This window comes from Urocampus carinirostris, chromosome 2 (genome assembly GCF_059441175.1).
Source record: "Urocampus carinirostris isolate Australia breed hairy pipefish chromosome 2, RoL_Ucar_1.0, whole genome shotgun sequence".
NCBI lineage: Eukaryota > Metazoa > Chordata > Actinopteri > Syngnathiformes > Syngnathidae > Urocampus > Urocampus carinirostris.
Window position 1 is genome coordinate 3,351,557 of NC_142350.1, and position 23,025 is coordinate 3,374,581.

A 23,025-nucleotide genomic window follows, 5' to 3' on the forward strand; every position below is an offset into this window, starting at 1 on the left:
TTCCCTTAGTGACCGACAAGAATGGGAGGGTTACTTAAAAAATGTAATTTGATCCAGATACTTTTTATCTATCTACCTTGGTCGTATACCTCAATAGGGGTGACCGACAGCAAGAACAAACACATACAATAACAAAGAAAATAATAAGGGGGAAAAAAATATCAAAAAAACACACTCAGACATTTTTGGACCATGGCCAACCCAAATGCCCAAACACCCAAATAAGTTAGGAACCTCGGCACCTAAGTTGGTCATGCTTTCGTCCCTCCAGATGAAACGGGACACAAGAAAGCGGCCATGTCACTCGGGTTAGGGTGACACAACACACTCTTTTGTTCAACAGCAGGGCCCGACAGCTTTCACTGGTTTACCCCTGCCGCATCATACAGGTGCCCTGCCCATCCCTTAGAACACGTCCTAACATCCCACTATACTTTTACAACACATCTCTACTCATTCCTATCACCAACAAGAGCTCTAGCTTCCACTAGACTTAGACCTCTTTCCTGCAGTGCACCATCCATCCACGTCAATCGCGGCCTTCTTCTTGGTCTCCTTCCATTTAATTCTCCTCTGTAGATCCTCTTCAACATTCGCTCCTCATCCATCCTCTCCATGTCTCCAAACCAACTGAGTACTCTATCTACACGCTTGCTCAGTTCCACTACTACTCCAGTTCTGTCTCTCACAATTTCATTTCTCAAACTATCCAACCTTGTCACTCCTAACAACACTTCATCTCAAAAACATTTAGTTTTCTTCTCAAATCTGCGTTCAGGCTCAAAGTCTCTGCACCATACAACACAGTCGGCACAATCACACTCTCATACAGTCCCCTCCTCAGAGCACTCAAAACCTTGCTTCCTTGAAGCAAGGAAGCAGTTACTTTTTACCTGTTGAGATATGTAATACGTAACGTAATACCATAATATTGCAGTGATGTAACTTGATTGCTTTTGATTACTTCTGGATTACTCCAGTGCCAAATATGCAAATAAATGACAAAAAAACACAATATATATACATTTACAAAGGTTTTTTTAATATAAATAAACAATGTAACGCTAAAAAAGAATTGGAGGAAACCAAGGTCAGGTAGATGGTTGTAGTCCTACAAAAAGTGCTTAAATTATAGTTATTTAAGTGTACTTTATGAAGCAAAAATAAAACATGCTCTTTCACATGGCAGACAAGATATGCTCTGTTTTAGTTCACATTAAGAACACAATATTGTTTAAAACAAACCAAGTGTTCGCTTTCTAAATTTCCAACAAACTCTGGGGTGTCTTTTGTCAGACTTCGAGTTTTACTTGTTTGAAGTGGGGATGCCAAACCTCTTGACAATATTCACATTTACTGGGCTAAGTAAAACAGTCTCACAATATAACGAACGATAAGGTGATCATATAAATGTTTTTGAACACCAATTAACTGCAAAATACAAAAAAAAGACAATAAATCAAATTTACTAAATGTTCCTGAATGCATTACTAGTGCGAAACTGTGCTGCGCTCACAGAAGGCTCACGCCATTTCTACAAAATGAGTGCTACATTGAAGGAGAAATAAAATACAGACAAAAAGAGAAGTGCTTTTACCTGCAACACTGTATATGAAATTGCCTTTTGTAAAATTTCCACAACAATTATGGACGCACACCCCTCATCTCTCTCTGTCAAGTGTCAGTGACTATGATAGACGCAATTCGTCCATTGGCGCATTACGTACGCTTAAATACAGTGTTGGTAATAACGCCGTCACGTAACAGTGTTGTTTTTTTAAGTAACGGGGTAATCTAAATAATGTTTTTTTTCTGCTGTTACCATACCTGTCAACCTGTACCTTTTTGCTGTACAAAGTACCTTTATTATGCATTTTAAGACGTGTACGACGTACAAGAAAATCCATACGGAAAAACGCAAATTTGTCAATGATGGGTACCATCCGGTAAACACAGACTATCACGAAACGGCAAATCAATCAAGTCTAACGAGTTTGCCGCGGTAGCCTTTATCTTGGTATCGTTTTTTTTCGTTGCAAACGAAGCGAGCGGTTTGATGCTACTGTGCGCATGCGTCTGCCGCCTGGGGATTTCCCATCATGCATCATTGCGAAAAAAAAAAAAAAAAGAATATGGTGTAAGATTATTTTGTATTTAATAAGGGAAAATACGACAGTTTGTACGGGCATGGAGCCGTGGAGGTTGACAGGTATGGCTGTTACAATGCCATGACTGTTACTAATGCTCAAAAGCTGTGCAAAATTGAAAAAACTACGAGAGCGAGCGAGCGAGAGAGCGAGAGAGAGAGACCGTTTTTTAAATGTTTATAGGGATCGTGAATGCTAAAATTAAGTACATCTTTGGAGTTGTGTAAAAATGTGTTCATTGTTTTAGGCTTCTATTTCCAGTTGAATAATGTTAAATGTTAGCTGTTTTTAAGCTGAACTCACAAAGGTCGAAGTAAAAAATTGGTATTTTTTTTACTATCTTGAATGCTAAAACGAATTTTGCAAAAATTCACAAATATGCTTTGTTTACTCCAGATTTTACAGTTTGATTGTCACATGGCTAAGAGAGCGCTAACGTAGCATATGAAGCTAGCTTCAGGTCAGTTTTCCCATAAAGCTGATTTTTGGTTTTTTTCCTGTTGTTGTTAGCTATATCAAATGTTAAAATTGAGTAAACCTTTGGAGTTGTGTAAAAATTTGTTTTTTCAGGCTTCTATTTCCAGAGGAAGAATGCTAAATATTAGCTGTTTTAAAGCTAAACTCACATAGGTCGGTAAAGAAACATATTTTGTATGCTCCAAATTCTGCAGTTTTATTGTCACGTGACTAAAAAAAACAGCGCTAAGGCAGCATGTGTTGTGTTTTTTTTTTGTTGTTGATTTTTTTTCAGGGTTGTGACAGAAGACTGCTACCCATACGCCGCCCCAGTGCAATTTGGAGCGAGTTCGGGTTCAAGCCCCTGCATGATGCAAAGCCGTTCAGTAGGCCGAGGCAAACGGCAGGCCACGCAACGATGCCCAAACGCACACCATCTCCAGCACAACCACATCTACCAGTCCACGCCGCCCTACCGCCTCTCATCCATAGTAAGACGGCCTTATTTGGGCAAAAACACAGGCAACTGTGCCGGTCTATGAAGTCAAGAAGTCAGGCGTTAAGGAGCCGGCGAGGTCATAAATCAATCACTCGCATCTCTTGCAGGAAAAAGAGATCATGAAGGAGATTATGGACAACGGCCCCGTGCAAGGTTTGACCCTACCTTCCACTTTTATTTTGTGTTTATCAAACAAAACCATATCACAAATTACAGTGACAGTTGTGATCAGTGCCGACAACACTAACAGCAGTTCAACTGTTCTCAAATGACTTGTAAATGAATTATACTGACATTTCATCTGTATATCGTTAACATTTTAAATCAATTCAATTGTGAATCTCTAGTGTCACTTTTTTTAATTAAGTACCTTATTTTATTTTAAAATAATATTAATAAATCAATGCATTAATTAAAAAATGCTAAATTAATCAATATTTTTGTTCTGCAGTAAATTTAGATATCTATTTTCTCCTTTTAACATATTTACATTAATTTTTCACATAAAATAAGAGCCATAATCTTTTAGAATGAGCAAAATGATCATTTGATTGATTTTCTCTTTCCATCATTTCAAAGCTTATTTTTATGCTAGAGTAAAAGAACATTTGTTTACAATTAGGAAATTATGTTTTGGATGTGAGAACAATTTATATAAATACATTTTTAAATTAGTACAGGACATTATTTTGCTGTAGTTAGACATTTTCTTTAAAAAACAAAAACTGGAAAATATGTGGAGATGGCAGTATAATTTATGTATATTAATTGATAAAAAAAAAAAAATTTTACATTAGATATTGCTCTACTCATTTTAGCCATCATTATAAATACAGAAAAGAAAAAGATATTACGATGACAGAACATTTTTAGTATATTAATTAATAACAAAAATTTAATTTACATTTACATTTTAGCCGGGTATTTTAATATACTATACAAAAAAAAAAGATATTGCAGACAGCAGATCATTTTAGGTACAGGAATTAATAAAGTACTTACCGTAATTGATCACTTTTACTCTACTAAATTATTTTATCTATATTGGATTTTTTTCCATTATTATTTCATAACCAAAGAAAAAAAATGAGATTATTTTGCAGATGGCAATTTTTTTAACATAGATTTTAATTTGTACATAAGTCAATGATTTTAGCTATTTCTTTTATCATTTGACTGTTTTTTTCAGAATATTTTTCTCAATGAATTAATGAAAATAATCCTCTTTTGCGGCAGCAATCTTGGAGGTGCATGAGGACTTTTTTGTGTACAAGAGCGGTATCTACAGGCATACGGACGTCAGCGCCAGCAAACTGCCGCGCCATCGCCGCCACGCCACACACTCCGTCAGGATCACAGGGTACATAGGAAAACACTGTCAAAAGCACTGTCAAAGACATCTTTGAAAACACCTTTGAAAGCATCTTCAAAAACACTGTCAAAACATCTTTGAAAACACCTTTGAAAGCACCTTCGAAAACACTGTCAAAAACATCTTCATAAACACCTTCAAAAACGCTGTCAAAAAAAACTTCAAAAAGATTGTCAAAAATGCTGTCGAAAAACACCACCCAAATCGTTTTTGAAACAAATTTGAAAACACAGTTTAAACCACATTGAAAACATCTTCGAAAACATCTTCTAAAACACGGTCGAAAACATCTTTATAACCATCGTCAAAAAACGCTGTCAAAACCAACTTCAAAAAGATCGTCAAAAATGCTGTTGAAAAACACAGTCAAAATCATTTTCTAAAACATGTTTGAAAACACAGTTGAAAACACAGTCAAAATCACTGTCAAGATCACTGTCAAAGACACAGTTGAAAGCTTTGTCTAAAACATTTTTGAAAACACCTTTGAAAACTCCTTTGAAAACACCTTTGAAAACACCTTCGAAAACACTGTCAAAGCATCTTCACAAGCATCGGCAAAAACGCCGTCAAAAAGATCGTCAAAAACACTATCGAAAACCCTGTCAAAAACACTGCCAAACCCACCCTCTACAAAGCTATCAAAAACCACTCCCCTACCACTTATGTAGCCTCCCCCTGCTATTATCTGGGATGCACACCAGCCACAAATATGCAGACATCTGAGAGACACACCTGGTGTACCTGGCGGACGGTCATCCCATGCTCTTGAATGCCTCGCTTTTTGGGGGGGAGACAAAACACAGCCGGGCTATCTCTCAGAGAATCTTTTTGACGGAACTTTGCTTTACAGATAAGGAAAAATAAAGGCCTCGATTCAAAGTGAACAATGTAAATATTTGGGACTGTTCAAGTGGGCATACTTTCACAATAATCAAAAGAAAAACACCTTAATTGGTATTGTCCCAAAAATACATTTGATAATCCATTTGAGTTTTATTTCCAAAAGAAATATGCTTCGTAATGCGTGTTTTGATGTTCAACTGTATGCCAAAGCAACAGGTGGCGCTATGACTCACAACATTTTGCAAAGGCAACACATCAGATACAAAACTCAATCCAAGATTTTGATTAATATTGGCTTCATAGTTCATCAATTAAAATGGCAATATTATCTTTTTTTTTTTATATGCCTCAAAAACTTTAAGAAACAATCTTTTACAGCAGGTGGCGCTCTGACTGCCAACAGGTGGCACAGGCAACACCAAGTTAGTGGGGGAAAAAACATATACCGTATTTTCCGCACTATAGGGCGCACCGGGTTTTAGGGCGCACCCCCAAAGAATAGTTTTTGGTCCTATATCTTCCATAGATAAGGCGCACCGGATTATAAGGCGCTACAATGGAAACGTTGACAAAACAGTCAGATGATTCAGTCAAACTGATTACCCCCTTAACATTCCCAAAGCTTGCAAAGAAGCAAATACGTGTCGTAGACACGTGCGGATGCGGTGTCCGTAAGATGTCACTTAAATGCGTCATTTCAAATATCATTCGGAAGGTTAAAGTCTTGGGATTCAAGAAATGCCAACCATTCCTTAGTTTCTATTTTCTTTTTCGCTCGCAACTTAACTGTGCATATGACAATAAACACTTGGAATTGAGTTTAATTCACTCAACTCATCACAGCAACATCAAGATCGTTCTAAAACAAGATACCGGGAAAATATAAAGCCGCATAACTCACCTAAGTTCTCACGTTCAATAATGATACGCAATCATGGTCTTCTTACAACCGTGAGTGTAGTAAATCCAGGAGAGTAAAATGTTTACAAATACAGACTAATGAAACATGTTTCTTTATGGCGTACTTTAGCAAGCTTGCTATTCAGTCATCTTTTTCGGCCAATTGCAGGGTTTGTTTTGGCCCTCTAGCGTATCCAAGGCTCCGAATAACTTCAGCCAATAGCGATCAATGTAACGGATGATTGACACATCTTTTTCGGCCAATTGCAGGGTTTGTTTTGGCCCTCTAGCGTATCCGAGGCTCCGAATAACTTCAGCCAATAACGATCGATTTAACGGATGATTGACACATCTTTTTTGGCCAATTGCAGGGTTTGTTTTGGCCCTCTAGCCAATCCGAGGCTCCGAATAACTTTAGCCAATAGCGATCGATTCAAATAATTATTGACACATTGGTTAGCCAATGAAACGCCCTTATATAAATCCCAGCATACACCGCGGACTACTCCACGTTCGGGGAAAAAAGGGGCGGCGGCTGTTGCGTAAGTTGCGAGACCTTGCGAATTTAATATTGAGCCATATATAAGGCGCACTGTATTATAAGGCGCATGGTCAGCTTTTGAAAAAAATTAAGACTTTTAGGTGCGCCTTATAGTGCGGAAAATACGGTATATTGTTTTCATCAAATAAAAGCGGTAAAATTAACTGCTTTGTTGACCCCGCCTGCAAAAATGTGAGGAAGAATAAATTCTCCACAGCAACATATGGCATTATTACTTACAAAAGGAAACATTTGATTCATTGCCTCGTAGTACTTCAATTAAAGCAGCAAAATTTTCAGAGGACAGGGTGTTACTGTCTTATTATTTTGGGGTGCACAGAACAATAACGGCAACAAAAAACTCATATTTAACATTTATCTTTATGGCAGGACTCACTTTTATAAAGAAATAATCAATAAATAAATCAACATATATTATACAAAAGTAAAATTGAAGACAGCTAACAAATGCAGTACACTTTCAAATCTTGATATATACATTGATTTATTAAAAAGATTTCTTCTTCAACAAAAAAAGGATCCCCTTAGATGATTTACGTATATTCTGTAAATAAAAATAGTTACATTTTGTGCTTTATTTTGAAGCACTGAAATTGCATACCTGATTGCCTAAACTAATTGCTCATTATGTTTTAGCCCCGTGGTTCTCAAACACAGGGGCGCGAGGCTGTCAAATAACGTGCCATTGCAACTCCACTACACTAAGTCACAGTGGCGTTTTCATTTGGCAGAGTGTTATATTGGCTGTTTAATGTGTACGTGGATGGCGTGGTGAGAGAGGTGAATGCAAGAGTATTTGGCAGAGGTGTAGAGATGATGGACAACAGTGGAACAGTGTGGCAGGTAAGTCAGTTGTTGTTTGCAGATGACACAGCGCTTGTGGCTGATTCTGAGGAAACATTGAGAAGGTTGGTAAAGGAGTTTGGAAGAGTACCGTAAATTCCGGACTATTGAGCGCACCTGATTATAAGTCGCACCCACCACATTTTAAGAGGATAGCCACTGTTGTACAAGCCGCACCTGCTTATAAACCGTATGCGGCCACATTAAAACATGTAACATAATCACAAAATTAACCCAAACCCTACTTTGAGTCCCGCGATTTTAACAACATAAAATACGCAGTTCTAAAACCACAGCCGGCAAAATAACGGAAAATGTCTGTTACGCCCCTTCTTTTTAATTGGTCAGTGCAAGACTTATCAGAATAAGTGTCCAAAATAAATACAAATAAATACATTACAAAAATATACAGTTGCAAATACATATTATACATGGTTACACATATTTACAAAGAAAGACGGTACACCGAGAGAGTTTTCAAAGCTTTAATAATAATATTATAACTTTCATCCCAAACCGTGCCTGTGAAGGGTAGCAAAACGCTACTAGGAACACGCTCGCAGCACAGTTAGCCGGTCTGTTAAAAAAAACACACCAAACCTGCAGAAACCACGGTAAACCATCCTCATCTTCCTCCTTATAACCGACGTCATCAAAGTCGTCTTCCCCAGTATGGGCAAGAGACTTTATCATATAGATAACGTCCCACGCTCCCTTAGTCATAAACACACTAGCAACTCGCTCGCAAGGTAAAGTTTGCGTGTAGTAGCTCTGTTTCCTTCTTTTTCGGACTGCTCGATTGCGTTTAGCTTGTAAGCTGCGTTAAGGTTGCATGGACAGGTGCTGGAAGAAGTCGAAAGCTTTAGGTACTTGGGTTGTGATGTGGCTGCAGTTGGTGGATTGGAGTGCGAGGTATTGCACAGAGTGAATCAAGGAAGCAAGGTTTGGGTGCTCTGAGGAGAATGATGAGTAACAAGAGTATGAGTATGGATGTTAAGAGGGGACTGTATGAGAGTGTGATTGTGCCAACCGTGTTGTATGGTGCAGAGACTTGGAGCCTGAATGCAGATTTAAGAAGAAAATTGAATGTTTTTGAGATGAAGTGTTTGAGGAGTATGCTAGGAGTGACAAGATTGGATGGATTGAGGAATGAAATTGTGAGAGACAGAACTGGAGTAGTCGTGGAACTGAGCAAGCGTGTTGATAAGAGAGTACTCTGTTGGTTTGGACACATGGAGAGGATGGATGAGGAGCGAATGTTGAAGAAGATCTACAGAGCAGAAGTAAATGGAAGGAGGACGCGTTCTTAAGGATGGGCTGGTATGATGCGGCAGGGGTAAACCAGTGAAAGCTGTCAGGCCCTGCTGTTGAACAGAAGAGTGTGTTGTGTCACCCTGACCCGAGTGACATGGCCGCTTTCTTGTGTCCCGTTTCATCTGGAGGGACGAAAGCATGACCAACTTAGGTGCCGAGGTGCCTAACTTGTTTGGGTGTTTGGGCAATTGGGTTGGCCATGGTGCAAAAATTTTTGTGTGTGTTTTTTTTTTGCTTTTTTTCCCCTTTTATTTTCTTTGTTATTGTATGTGTTTGTCTTGCTGTCGGTCACCCCTCTTGAGGGATATGACCAAGGTAGATAGATAAATAGAGTGTTATATTTACATTTAACCTCCACGCAGTCCATTATGCACATAGTGCAGGGGTGTCTAAACTTTTTAAAAAGTGGGCCAGGTATGGTAGGCTCAAAATGTGTGAGGGCCGACTACTTAGCCTGGCATTCTTTGAACAGTCCATGATAAATTCACCCTCTGTTTTGGTTGGGGTGCTTGGGGATCAGCGTCCTCATAGCTCGCCTTTTGCAGCATTTTCATTTGACTCACAGGGTCTCGTGAAATGGCCCAAAAAAAACAGTTGCGTCGTTAAAACAGCTTCTAATTGCTCCACCTTTTCACAGCGTTCGTTTCCAGTTAGCTTTTCTAGTCAGCATATTTTGTCTGGCAGTGCTTCTTGATCTTTGAAAACAGCCACAGTCTCTTGGCAAATTAGGCAGACGAAGTTGTTTCCGATTTCGGTGAAAACATACTCCATTTTCCTCTTTTCCTGGAATCGGCGGCCCTCACAGTCAAGGTTCCCTTTTTTATTTCTAGTCACCATGTCTGAAATGGGGAAGGCTAGAATTCTCACAAAAAACAAGGGCAAAGTGACCAGTACTACCATCATATGGTGAAATGGTGATTTTACTGGCAGGCCACATATTATTAATTTTATGACAGAGGCTGCTACCCGGTAAAAATTTGATCACAGGCCGTAACTGGCCCCAGTGCTGGACTTTGAACATGCCTGACATAGTATAATCATTGAGCATGAAGTGTAGACACGAAGTGAAGCAGACCCTCAAGCGACACCATTTCAAAAAATATTCAATACAGATGCGGAGACATGCGAAAAGAGACAGGGTAAAGAGCCAAACAAAAGTCTCCTCCCAATAGCTAAGACGAGGAAGATTGTTGAAGCATACGTAGCACTTCACTGTGACCACGGAAGGAGATGAGGAAAGAACGGTGTACTTGCTATATTCAAAATGTTGGCAGCAGACAGCACGAAGCCAAAGGCGAGAGCATTTCTTCTTCCAAGGGGTGCGTAACAGAAAATAATTGAGAAGCAATGCCTTAGCCTCACAGAACCTTTGTTTCAAATTCCTGTCTAGTAATTGAAAAACCATTTCAGACTGTCTCTCAAGTAACGTTGACCATGCGGACTCCCAAAGACCAGAATCGGTCGTTTTCAGGCCGGCGTCCGTGTGTTAGCCCTTTGAGCCGTTAGCTTGGGAAAGTTTTCTCAAGCCCCATTGTGCTCCACTGTAGTGGAAAAGGTGTTTTGTCTGGGCCCAGAGAGAAGGGTGGGGCTTCCTGACAAGCCATTTGATTGGAGGTCAGATGATGCGTCAGAAATGGTTCGATTCGGTTACGTTTTTCTGTGCTCCCGGTTTGTCTCTTAGCGACATCTCTAGATGACTAAATTTGACGTCAAATGATTTCGGTTTTGGACATTTTTGTAATCCTGCAATCGGCTGTCTCCAGCTGTTTTTCCGATCCATGCCAACATTCCCCGGGTTTTGACTGACAGGCGGCAGGGTCCAAATCGGTCCTGGAATTTCTATCCCTCTTTTTTAAGATAAAACTATCAGGAAGTCTCTCGAGGGAAATCAAAAAGAAAGAAAACAGGAAGGGAATGTTTTGCCAGACACCAAGATGGACGCTCGCCAAGTTATCACGAGAACACTCAGTTGAGGAGAGGCTACTTTTTATTTTTTTCCACAATAATATGGAGGCGAAGTGGACTTCCTGCTCAACTTCCGGCCTGAAATCAGGAAAAGTCCGACAGTTCTCTGTTTTGAAAGATGAAGCTGGAAAACGGACTATAAATATTCCTGATTCCAGGATGTCATTGACCAAACTTCTTGGCCTTGGCATTTTTTAAATAGACGACTTTTTCGAGTGCGCCCATAAGAAAGTCTTGGGAAAAAGAGACTTTTGGCGCCTTTGTGTCAGAATTATAGATTGTTTTTTGCTCGAAACTGAAATTTGCACAGCTTTTTAAAATCCATTTTTTTATGTTTTTGAAAGAATAAGTAGAAAAATGTCAACTTGGGGCAGCACAGCGGCACAGTGGTTAGCGCGTGTGCGGCACAATTCTGAGGTCATGAGATTATACCTCCGTTGTGGAGTTTGCATGTTCTCCCCGTGCTTACGTGGGTTTCCTCTGGGCACTCCGGTTTTCTCCCACATTCCAAAAACATGCATTTCAGGTTAATTGGCCGGTCCAATTTGTCCCTAGGTGTCAATGAGCGAGTGAGTTGTCCGTCTCTGTGTGTGCTCTGCGATTGGCTGGCAACCAGTTCAGGGTGTCCCCTGCCCACTGCCCGAAGACAGCTGGGATGGGTTCCGGCACCCCCGCGACCCTACTGAGGATAAGCAGTGCAGATAATGGATGGATGGACATCAACTTAGTGTAACCATTTCTAGTAACCTTTTTTGTAATTTAAGATTAATCTGATAAATTATTTTCAGTAAAATAACAATTTAATTATTATATAAAGATTTTTTGTGTGGTCTTGATTTATTCAAAAATAATTTAATTTTATAATATTTTTGACTTAATAATTAGTGTTTTATATATACAGTGGGACCTCGCTACTTCGTGGTTCCACGTTCGCGGGTTCAGAGCTTTGCGGGTCTAAAAACTAATAATAATAATACAATAAAATAATAAAAATAAAAAAATAAAAATAAAAAAAAAAATATATACATATATATATATATAGATATATATATATAGATATATAGATATATAGATAGATATATAGGGCAGCACGGCGGCGCAGTGGTTAGCGCATGTGCGGCACAAGTTATGTCTTGGGAACCTCCTGCGTGGGTTCAAATCCAGCTCCAGACTTCCTGTGTGGAGTTTGTATGTTCTCCCCGTTCTTGCGTGGGTTTCCTCCGGGCACTCCGGTTTCCTCCCACATTCCAAAAACATGCATTTCAGGTGAATTGGCCAGTCCAAATTGTCCCTAGGTGTGAATGAGCGAGTGAGTTGTCTGTCCCTGTGTGCCCTGCGATTGGCTGGCAACCAGTTCAGGGTGTCACCACCCACTGCCCGATGATTGCTGGGATGGGCTCCAGCACCCCTGCAACCCTACTGAGGATAAGCAGTGTAGCTAATGAGATGAGATGAGATACATATATTTTTTTTTTTTTTAAAGCATTTTTGAAACTACTTCGTGTTTAGAATTTTGTTTAGTACGGCGCAGTGGTTAGCGCTTGCGGCACAGTTCTGAGGTCTTGAGGTTCAAATCCAGCTACCGGACCTACTGTGCGGAGTTTGTATGTTCTCCCCGTGCTTGCGTGGGTTTCCTCCGGGCACTCCGGGTTCCTCCCACATTCCAAAGACATGCATTTCAGGGGGATTGGCCGGTCCAAATTGTCCCTAGGTGTGAATGAGCGAGCGAGTTGTCTGTCCCTGTGTGTCAAGTCAAGTCAAGTCAAGTCAAGTCATTTTTATTTGTATAGCCCTTAATCACGATTAGTCTCTAAGGGCTTCACAAGTTATTACATATAAGATTAGGTTACTCGTATGCTATAGAGTAGAAGTGAGTTTTAAGCCTAGATTTAAACATTTCCACCGAGGTTGCCGATCGGATCTCAGGGGGAAGAGCATTCCACAACACCGGTGCCCGGATGGAGAACGCTCTCGAACCAGCGGAACACTTCTTGGCTCTTGGGATCACCAGGAGACCGGCGCTCTCGGAATGAAGGCTTCGGGCCGGGACATAGGGGGAGATCAGATCTGAAAGATATGAGGGGGAAAGTCCATGTATGATTTTGTATAGTAGTAGGAGAACCTTAAAATCGCATCTTAGGCTAACAGGGAGCCAATGCAGGTTAGCCAAAATTGGGGTGATGTGATCGTACTTTTTTGTCCTTGTTAAAAGCCTCGCTGCAGCATTTTGTACCAGCTGAAGACTCTTGAGTCTGGTCATCGGAAGACCGGAAAGTAGTGCATTACAGTAGTCGAGACGGGAGGTAACAAACGCATGAATTATGACTTCCGCATCCGACTGAGAAAGTATAGGACGAATTTTAGCAATGTTACGGAGATGGAAGAAAGCGGTTCTAGTAATTTTCTTCACATGTGTTTGAAAGGACAGATCAGGTTCGAAAATGACACCTAAATTTTTAAGTGAATCACTCTGTGTGATGTGGCAATTGTCCAAGTTCACTGCGGTTTTAGAGAATAAGTCACGGGACTTAGAAGGACCAATAACTAACATTTCAGTCTTTTCAGGGTTAAGACGCAGGAAATTGAGTGACATCCACTCTTTTATCTCAGTGAGGCAGGCCTCCAAAGTTCCACAGTTTAGTGTGGCAGATTCCTCCATCGGGAGATAGAGTTGAGTGTCATCTGCGTAGCAATGGAAACTGATATTATACTTACGAATAATATCACCTAGTGGAAGCATATAAATGCTGAAGAGAAGGGGGGCAAGCACTGAGCCCTGCGGAACACCACAAGTAACACTAAATGGCTCAGATGTCAATTCGCCATATTTAACGCACTGTGTCCTATCTGAGAGGTAGGATCTGAAATAGGACGCTTCCTGAGAGACCAATCCATTTTTCCAACCGTTCTAGCAAGATAATATGGTCCACTGTGTCAAATGCAGCACTAAGGTCCAGCAGCAGCAAAAGTGATGATGTGCCCGAGTCCATTGCCCGTAGGAGATCATTGGTTACCTTAATCAGAGCTGTCTCAGTAGAGTGGTTAGCCCTGAATCCTGATTGCATTGATTCAAAGAGATTGTTCTCGGACATGAAATCATTCAGCTGCTGTGCCACTACTTTTTCAAGTATCTTAGAAAGAAACGGTAGGTTTGACACAGGTCTATAATTACATAAGTTTTCTGGATCTAGGTTGGGTTGTTTCAGTGTGGGTTTAATGACAGCGGACTTAAAAGCAGCTGGAACTACACCTGAGGCGAGTGATATGTTTAAAATATTTAGAACTGAAGGTGCAAGAACGCCAAAGAGACCTTTGATAAGTGAACCTGGAAGTGGGTCGAACTGGCAAGTCGTCGGTTTGGCCGTATTCACCATCTGTTTAAGATTTTCGAGTGACAGTTCACTAAAACGGGACAAAATACCTAGACAGCCACCATGTCGTGCATCTAGAGATTTGAGTGCTTTAGTATGTGTTGAATTAATACTGTCTTTAGCAATTTCTTCCTGTATGCTTTGGATCTTCTTAGTAAAGAAGACCATTATGTCGTGGGCAGAATGGGTGGAGCTATCTGGGATAGTCTGTTGCCTTGTTAGCGATGCTACAGTGTCGAAAAGGACCTTGGGATTGTTCTTTTGTGACGCAATCACTTTCGAAAGGTAGGCTGATTTTGCAGAGGCCAGGGCCGCTTTATACTTCAACAAACTATCTCACCAGATTTGATGGAAAACTTCAAGCTTGGTAGCGCGCCATTTTCTTTCAGATTTCCTGCATTCTCGTTTAAGGGATCTAGTTTCATCATTAAACCAAGGTGTGCGTCTTTTAGGTCGTGATTTATGCCGGATGGGCGCAACTGAATCCAGGGCATTGGCCAGGGTAGCGTTAAATTCATTTAGGAGTGGTTCGATGGAGCCTATGTAGGAAGGAAAGGACGCAACTGCTCCTGGAAGAATATCGGAGAGCTCAGAAACTGTGCCAGTGCTTATATTGCGTCCGCTAAATCCTTCAGCTTTTTTAACACTACTTTTAGCTAGCACCTCAAATGTAACTAAATAATGATCCGAGATAACTGTAGTACACGATAGCACCGCCATGTTTGAGGTTGAAACTCCTCGAGTCAGAACCAAGTCGAGCGTGTTTCCATCTTTATGGGTTGGCAAATCAACCAGTTGATTAAAACCAAAAGCATCAATTATAGACTGAAACGCAACAGTGAGTGAACTGAGTGGGGAGTTCATATGAATGTTAAAGTCGCCCATAATTATAATTTTGTCTGCATAGGTTACTAGTTCAGACAAAAGTTCAGCAAATTCGTCTAAGAAAGTTGTGTATGGTCCTGGTGCGCGATAGATAGTTATCACATAGATTGACAATGGAGAGGACCTCATAACAAGAGCCTCGAACGACTTGTGATTATTAGAGGTACGAGGAGTAAATTTGAGCGTTTTTTCAGAAATGAGCGCGACACCGCCACCCTTTTTCAACGTGCGTGCTAAATGGCTGCTCTCGTAATCTGGGGGAGAAGCATAATTTAGAGCTAAATACTCATCCGGGCGTAACCACGTTTCACAGAGACCAATACAGTTAAGTTTATAATCGCGAATAATATTATCTACAAGTAAAGCTTTAGGAGCGAGTGATCTAACATTCAAAAGACCAAATTTTAGCTTTGAATCATTTGACTTAGCTGTAGCCTTTGTGGAGATCGTCACGAGATGCCGGTTGTGTGCGTTGGGCTTCGGGTGTCGGTTGACTCGCAGAATCGACGAAGAAATGATGGTTGGATTAGACAGATCTTCATGTCGTTGCTCCATCAACTTCACACGCTTCCCTGCACGACATCCTCGCTTCTGTTTTCTATCTTTTCGCCGTCTTCGTCTCCGATTTTTCTTCTTTTTCTTCGGTGGAGCGGGAAAGGAGGGCGAACCCGAGTCCCTTTGGAGCTCATTTGGGATGTCGTGGGTGGTATAGAAAGTGCCCGAAAAGTCGAAATTTAGACACCCACCTAGTCGGATGAGCTCCTCCCGACTGTAGGTCTTATTGGCCACGCATGTATCCAAAAAGGAAAGCAGGAGGACAGTGGTAAATAGTAGGTTAGCCGGATAACAATCAGCCGCAACGAAAACTCGCGCCGCCATGTTGGAAACCGGAACGAAACCGGAACCGGAACGTGCCCTGCGATTGGCTGGCAACCAGTTCAGGATAAGGATAAGCGGTGCGGCTAATGAGATGAGATGGGAGAAAAAAAAAAGGGGGGGGGGTTTAAGCATTTTTGAAGGGGCTTCGCTACTTCGCTGATTTTCACTTTTCGCGGCTGGTTTTGGTCCCCATTAACCGCGATAACCGAGGGATTACTGTATTCAGTAAATTAAGAAAAACCTATTTTATTATTTAACACTATGTTTGATTTACTTCTTTTTATTATATTCATTAATACTTTATTATATTTCTAGTTCTTAATGATTACCCCTGCAAATTATTTTCATTATTCATTTTATGAATTATTTCTAGTACATAAACATATATAATCTAAAATTATATTTTATGTACTTCCTCTTTCTTTTGCAAACATTTACATTATTAATTTAACAATATTTTTTTCATATTTAATGATTACTCTTCAGAATTAATTTTAGAATTGTTTGAAATAAAGATAAATAGTTAAAAATAAATAGTATTTAAATGTGATTTTGTTACTTTTAAAATCAATTTTTATATCATTGATCAAATATTTTTGTACTCATAATTTAGTCTTGAGAATGATTTTAGTACTGTATTTTATGTTCAGTAAATAAGAAAAATTCCATCACTTAATGTTACATGGCATTTGTGAATCTGTGTTTTATTTCTTAATATTTATGTTATTAATATGATACTTTTTGTACTTAATCGCTACTTCTGAGGATTATTTCAAGTATTAATTTCAAAAATTATTTTGGATACAATTAAAAAAAATCTTCAAATTCTTCAAATTATATCATATGTATTTATTAATATTTATATTATTAATATGCTATTCTTAATATAATGAATGATAACTTTTGAGAATTATTTTGGGTAAAATAAGTAAAACAATCCAGTTACTTGATATTTTCGAATGTCATTGTATTCTATGATTTCTTTGATTTTTATCATTTTCCTTTATTTCAAATGCTGGAAAATTAATGTGAAGTCGGCCGTTTGGCTTGAAAAAGTGAAGACTAATCCAGAACATTAGAACACTTTCTTTTTTTCTTTCCAGGTGGGGTGAAGAACCGGACTCCAGTGGCACTCCAAAAAAATTCTGGGTAAACTCCGTCGCTTTTCACACAACCAAGTTTGAGGTTGTTTTTTTTTTTTTCTTACGTTTCTTTTTTTCTGTCCTCCAAGATGGCTGCCAACTCTTGGGGCGAGAACTGGGGCGAGAACGGCTACTTCCGCATCGCTCGCGGCAAAAACGAGTGCCAAATTGAGACTTTTGTCATCGGCGCTTGGGGGCGGGTCGCCATGGAGGATATGCGCCACTCCCAGCGGCGCCAACCTCTTTGAGAGGCCTCGCCCCCGTTAAGAGGCCCCGCCCCCTCAACCACATCTAAGCTTGTTTCTAAAGCACTCAGGTACTCTTCCGTAATCAAACAAAAACTTTGAAGCTTACACCCTAGAAATCAAAGGAGAGAGCCAGAGAAACACGCCCAGACTTTCACCGCCCTTCACAATAAAAGGGGGTGGAAAAGCCTAGGAGAGAAAGCAGATTATTCTGATATATCTGTGCAACTTAGTCTTAAAGTGCTATGACCATTTTATTTTGTTACTCACCGACTTGATATTCACGCAACTTTTATTTTCTTAAATGTTTTGATTGTGTTGGTGTAAAAAAAAAGTGCTGCTTTGCTTGCATTAACCGATAAGCAACAAATATACTTTGAAACTAATTTAATCTGGCAAAAGGGGTTTTCAGTCCACTAAGTGCCAAATAATGTGCCCTCTTGGTGCTATTATTTAGTAGGCAAATGTTTGATCTGACAAAAAGTGAAACTCGCCCACCACATAGTGACCTCACTTGCAGCTATTCAAGGATTTTTGCTTTCAAGTCTTGCCAAATATAGAGTTCACTTAGATTTGTTGCAAAATATCACTTGACAAACAGTGATCCAATTTTTAGCCTGACCTTTCAAAAAGAGATCCTACCTTCAACAAGCACACACAAGAGAGAACTGCAGAATAGTAAGCCTCAACACAGAAAACCCTCAAGAAAAACGTGAGCCCTCCTCCTGTTGCCAAATTCTGATCCCAGTCATTGATGTAATCCTACAAGCAACAAGTCACCCTGCAAAATAGTGAGCTAACCTGTAATCTATTGCTTTTTAAGTTGTCGTATGAAGTTTTTATAAAATGTGTTGCCTGCAGCACGGCAGCGCAGTGGTTAGCGCATGTGCGGCACAGTTCTGAGGTCATGGGATCAAACCATCCGAAAAAAATCTGGGTAAACTCTGTCGCTTTTCGCACAACCAAGTTTGAGATCGAACCTCCTGTGTGGAGTTTGCATAATCTCCCTGTGCTTGCGGTGGGATTCCCAAGTTTCCTCCCAAATTCTCATAACACTCATAATGGCCGGTCCAAAATGTCCCTAGGTGTGGATCAGCGAGTGAGTTGTCTGTCTCTGTGTGCCCTGCGACTGGCTGGTAACCAGTTCAGGGTGTCCGCTGCCCACTGCTCGAAGATGGCTGGGATGGGCTCCAGCACCCCCGCGACCCTACTGAGGATAAGCAGATGGATGGATGGATGGATGGAATTTGTTGCCCTTCAAGAACTTGACTTTTTTCTGGCTTACAGTGCTCCATTTGTATTTTTTTTATTCCACTGAGAGCCAAATAACAAATGTATCTGTGTTATTCTCCAGTAGGCAACTATTTTATCCGTCAAAAATTGATACTCACTTGCAGGATAGTGAGCCCACTCATACGTCTACACTTCCCGGAGCAGTGTTTGCAGCTGCCAAATAGTGAACTTAATCGGAGATATCACTCTTAATCAGAATGACGCAAGTATTTCCCTTCCAAATAGAGAGCCCACTTTTTTCTGCAAAACATCACATGACAAATAGTAATCCAACTTTTAGTCTGACCTTCCAGATAGTGATCCTACTTGTTTTATACAACACAAGGCAACAATGAAACCTGCAAGATAGTGAGCTTCCTTTGTTCAAGGGACAGAAAACCCCCAACAAAAACATGAGCCGTCAGGTTTCGCCAATTTATGGCCCAAGGGCCACATGCGGCCCCCAGGCTTTTTCACCTGGACCACGAAATGAAAATGATTAATTTATAAAGACAATATATATTATCGTAAAGAAAGTGCTTTTAATATAAAATGTTTTTGGTACCCATTTGGTCTGTATTTTACCTTTGTGAGTCTACATCAAAAATACTCCTACCGAAATACCACAAAAAAACCTCCAAAATTAAATATCAAATTTAGCGCTTAAAAATAGGGAAATATTGTTTCCCTTTTATTCTGAAAAGAAAGAAAATACCATACAAAATACTCCTATGGAAATACTTCCTAAATACTCTGCAGAAATGCTACAAAAATTGAATTACTACAAAAATACTACTTCAGTAATGTTATAATACAAAAATACGACCACAGAAATACTACAAAATACTCCTATGAAAATACTTCCTAAATACTCTGCAGAATTGCCATAAAAGTACCACCACAGTAATACAAAAATACAACAACAGTAATATTACTTAATACCACAGATGTTCTACAAAGAAATCTTCTATGCAAATAATTTACCAATATTACATAAATACCAGAGAAATACTACAAAAATACTACTGTATAAATTCTACAGAATTACTACAAAATTAGACAACCGTAATACTACAAAAACCCTACCGAAACATTGAGAGAATACCAATGTGGTTATACCATAATAAAAAATACTACTAAAGAAATATCACAACAAAAATACTACCATTACAGTAATTTTACAAAAATACTTCAGAAATACTACAAAAATATTACCATGGGAATACTATAAAAAGTCTACAACAAAAAATCTACAGTAATACTACAAATATACTAAAGAATATAGTAATTCTACAAAACTAAATACAGTATCAAATGAAGTGCGTAAAACAGAGAATAAAATGTTGTTTGCTATAATTGTGAATGCTTCAAAACCCATTTGAACAAACTAATCTATTTAGAAACAAATATAAAAAATATGTAACATGTAGACATCTGCATATGTATTTATTGATGAATGAAAAAGTGGGATAGGTTTCCAGGATCGGCCCCTTGGCTCAATTTTTTTAACGCAATCCAGCCCCTGATTCCAAATAATTTGCCACTCCTACCCTAAAGCCTGCCAAGTAGTGAGCTGATACCCCCCCAGGGAGGGATTTCCAGCTTAAAAAGCGGCGTACATTGTTATTACGGGCGCTCTTCAATTAAGTGTCGCTTGAAGTCATCGGCGGAATCCTTTCTCGTGATCTTGACTTAAAAAGAGAAAAAAAAAAAAACAGACGTCGCCCAAAGACCGCCAAAACCGTCTTTCTGCGATGTAGTGTTTGTGTGCGTGTCGACTTTTATTAATAAGTAAGTTATGCTTCCTACATGTGCAATGTTACGCGATCGGCCGACATGTAATGCCATTGCCACACAATTAAAGTCTTTCCACCCAATTCCTGTCTCCGGAGTCTCCACTTGGCTTTGTTTCCCACTCAGATAAAAAAAAAAAGGTCACGTCATTCTCAACATTTAAAGCAGTCTCTGCTCTAGTGCTTCTCTCTGTGTTCCTGCAGCCCACACTCTCCTGTTGTATAAAATGCCTACTTTTTAGAATGCCCAGTCTCCTCGTAGATACAAGTTTTGGTCACACTGATTGGTCTTTCTAACATTTAAGATACCACCAAAGAAATTTTTTTGCTGCCTTGCTCCGATTTCTCGTTTGTCCATCCTCTTTTGGCGGATAAAATCAAAATGTTTGCTTTGGTGAAAGAAATCGGTATTTTTAGCTTCATTACTATGACAACAAGACAAAAATTCCAAGATTGACTCTGCACTGTCTGCTTCCTTATGTCACTTGTTTCCCACTGTCCACAATCTCCTCTCAGATACAACTTCTGCTCGCAGTAGCACACAAAATCCGAGTATAGAGAGTTTGGCTTGTGTGAGAAATGTTGTTTATATTGGGCCCATTGTTTGCGTCGTTACCTCAGCGTTTGAGTCACGTTGCCCACCCGCTCTTATTCATAAGAGGAAAGCCCAGACAATCGTTTTGGGCCCCGCCCTGGCACAAACAACCGCAACATGTGCCAAACAATTATAGATAGCATCAAAGGCAAATGTTTCATTGTATTTATTATAAATTTGTATTGTATTTTAGGCATTTAACCTACTTTTTTTTTCAAAACTTAGAGATTTAATGACACTATATTTTTTATGTAATCTGTATTATTTGTCATTTTGCGGTAAATTGAAATCCATTCAATGAATAAAAATGAATAAATGCAATTATTGAAATGTTTATTATATTTACTTGCTGTGTTCTGTTTTATTCAAAGAATTATTGTTTTTTGCCAATTCTCTTGTTTTTTGAATGAATATTTGCCTCTTTTTTGGTTTAATCAACTATCCTATTTCTATTCATCTTCAGTTTGGTCCATTTCTATCGTCTATTGAGACATCATTTAATCTCCAATTAATATACAAGTTAAATGAACGTAACTGAAATGCTTCATTTGAGTTTTTTTATTATATAATAGTTACTTATTGATTTAAAAAAAAGGGTTTTTGCCGCCTTTCACTTTTTTCTTTATAAACATTTGCCTCTTGTTTTCGTTTCATTACATTTTCTATTTCAGTTCATCTTTAGTTTTAGTTTTTATGGTATTTTGATATGTCACATTTTATTCTTATTCTTTTATCTAAGATATTGATTTTCACTGATATACTTTATACGTTAAGATATATACTTGATTTTGAATGTACTTTTCATGGAGTAGACTTTGATTTATCTTTGTCTTTAAAATGTGGTTTTATTCTTTGTTTGGCTTCTTTATTTCTTATAATTGTTTTATGAAAAAAATTAAACGAATAAATACAAGAATAAATCACCGCAATTATTCAGATTTTTGTTACATTAAATTGTTTCGTTTAAAAAATCTTATTTAACGTGTGTTCCCTCTTTTCAAAGAAATATTTGCATATTTTGTTGACTTTCCGTTTTAATTCATCTATTGTTTTGATACGTCACTTATTAATCTTCAGTGCATATTCAAGTCATTTAATCTTAATTTAACTGTTTTATTTTTTATTTTGTTTGGAATATTCACGGAATTGACCTAGATTTATACTTATATTTTTAATTTCTTTTTAGGGGGGGCTTGGATATTTTTATTTCCAGTCATTTTTCATGTAACATATGAATGAATCAAAACAATTGTTGATTTTATTATATTAACTTGTTTCGTTTAAAAATCTAATTCAATGTTTTAATCCCACTTTAAAAAAAAATATTTTCAATTTGCTGGTGTAAAATAAATTAATGTTTTATTATGGGGGGTTTTGTTGAACATATTAGCTATTATGTCCATCTCTTATTCCTATCTGAGTCAATTCATTGGAATTCTTGAATTAAATATCTTTATCTTTAGTGTACTTGACTGTTCCATTGAGTAGACATCGATGATAGTTAATTATTTTTTTTTTCGATGATTTGGTTTATATGAATTCATTTCCAATCGTTATTCAGACTAGAACAGGGGTGGTGAACAAGTTTGACACAAAGAGCCGAAATTAACTGTGGGAGTCAAAGAGCCACATCACGCACTGACCTGCCATGACAGACAGACACGCACAAACACACACAATTAAAAACATATTACTTCCCATAACACACTCCTCTCCTTACTCTACAACAAGTATTGGTCTTGTGTTGATTTCAAGGAAAGTGTCCACCCTCAATACACACAAAAACTAAACATGAAACAAGGCAAAGAGACATAGTACCGTATATAGAAAATATGAGGCAAAGAGCCGGTTTCTTATTGGCCAAGAGCCACATGCGGCTCTAGAGCTGCGTGTACTAGAACATAATAAAACAGTTTTAGCATACAGACAATTTGAATGC

At 38.8% G+C, this 23,025-nt stretch overlaps 1 protein-coding gene across 1 annotated transcript in view; it reads left to right on the forward strand.

Annotated features, from left to right (window-relative positions):
* The window catches only part of tinagl1 (tubulointerstitial nephritis antigen-like 1), a 38,293-nt gene extending 16,886 nt beyond the window's left edge, over nucleotides 1–21,407 (forward strand). Inside the window, exons 8-12 of the mRNA XM_088328388.1 lie at nucleotides 2,899–3,094; nucleotides 3,210–3,255; nucleotides 4,339–4,462; nucleotides 17,143–17,188; nucleotides 17,271–21,407. Coding sequence (XP_088184514.1) covers nucleotides 2,899–3,094; nucleotides 3,210–3,255; nucleotides 4,339–4,462; nucleotides 17,143–17,188; nucleotides 17,271–17,429 — 571 coding nt within the window. The 3' untranslated portion in view covers nucleotides 17,430–21,407. The remainder of the gene's footprint in view (nucleotides 1–2,898; nucleotides 3,095–3,209; nucleotides 3,256–4,338; nucleotides 4,463–17,142; nucleotides 17,189–17,270) is intronic.
* The last annotated feature ends 1,618 nt before the right edge of the window (nucleotides 21,408–23,025 follow it).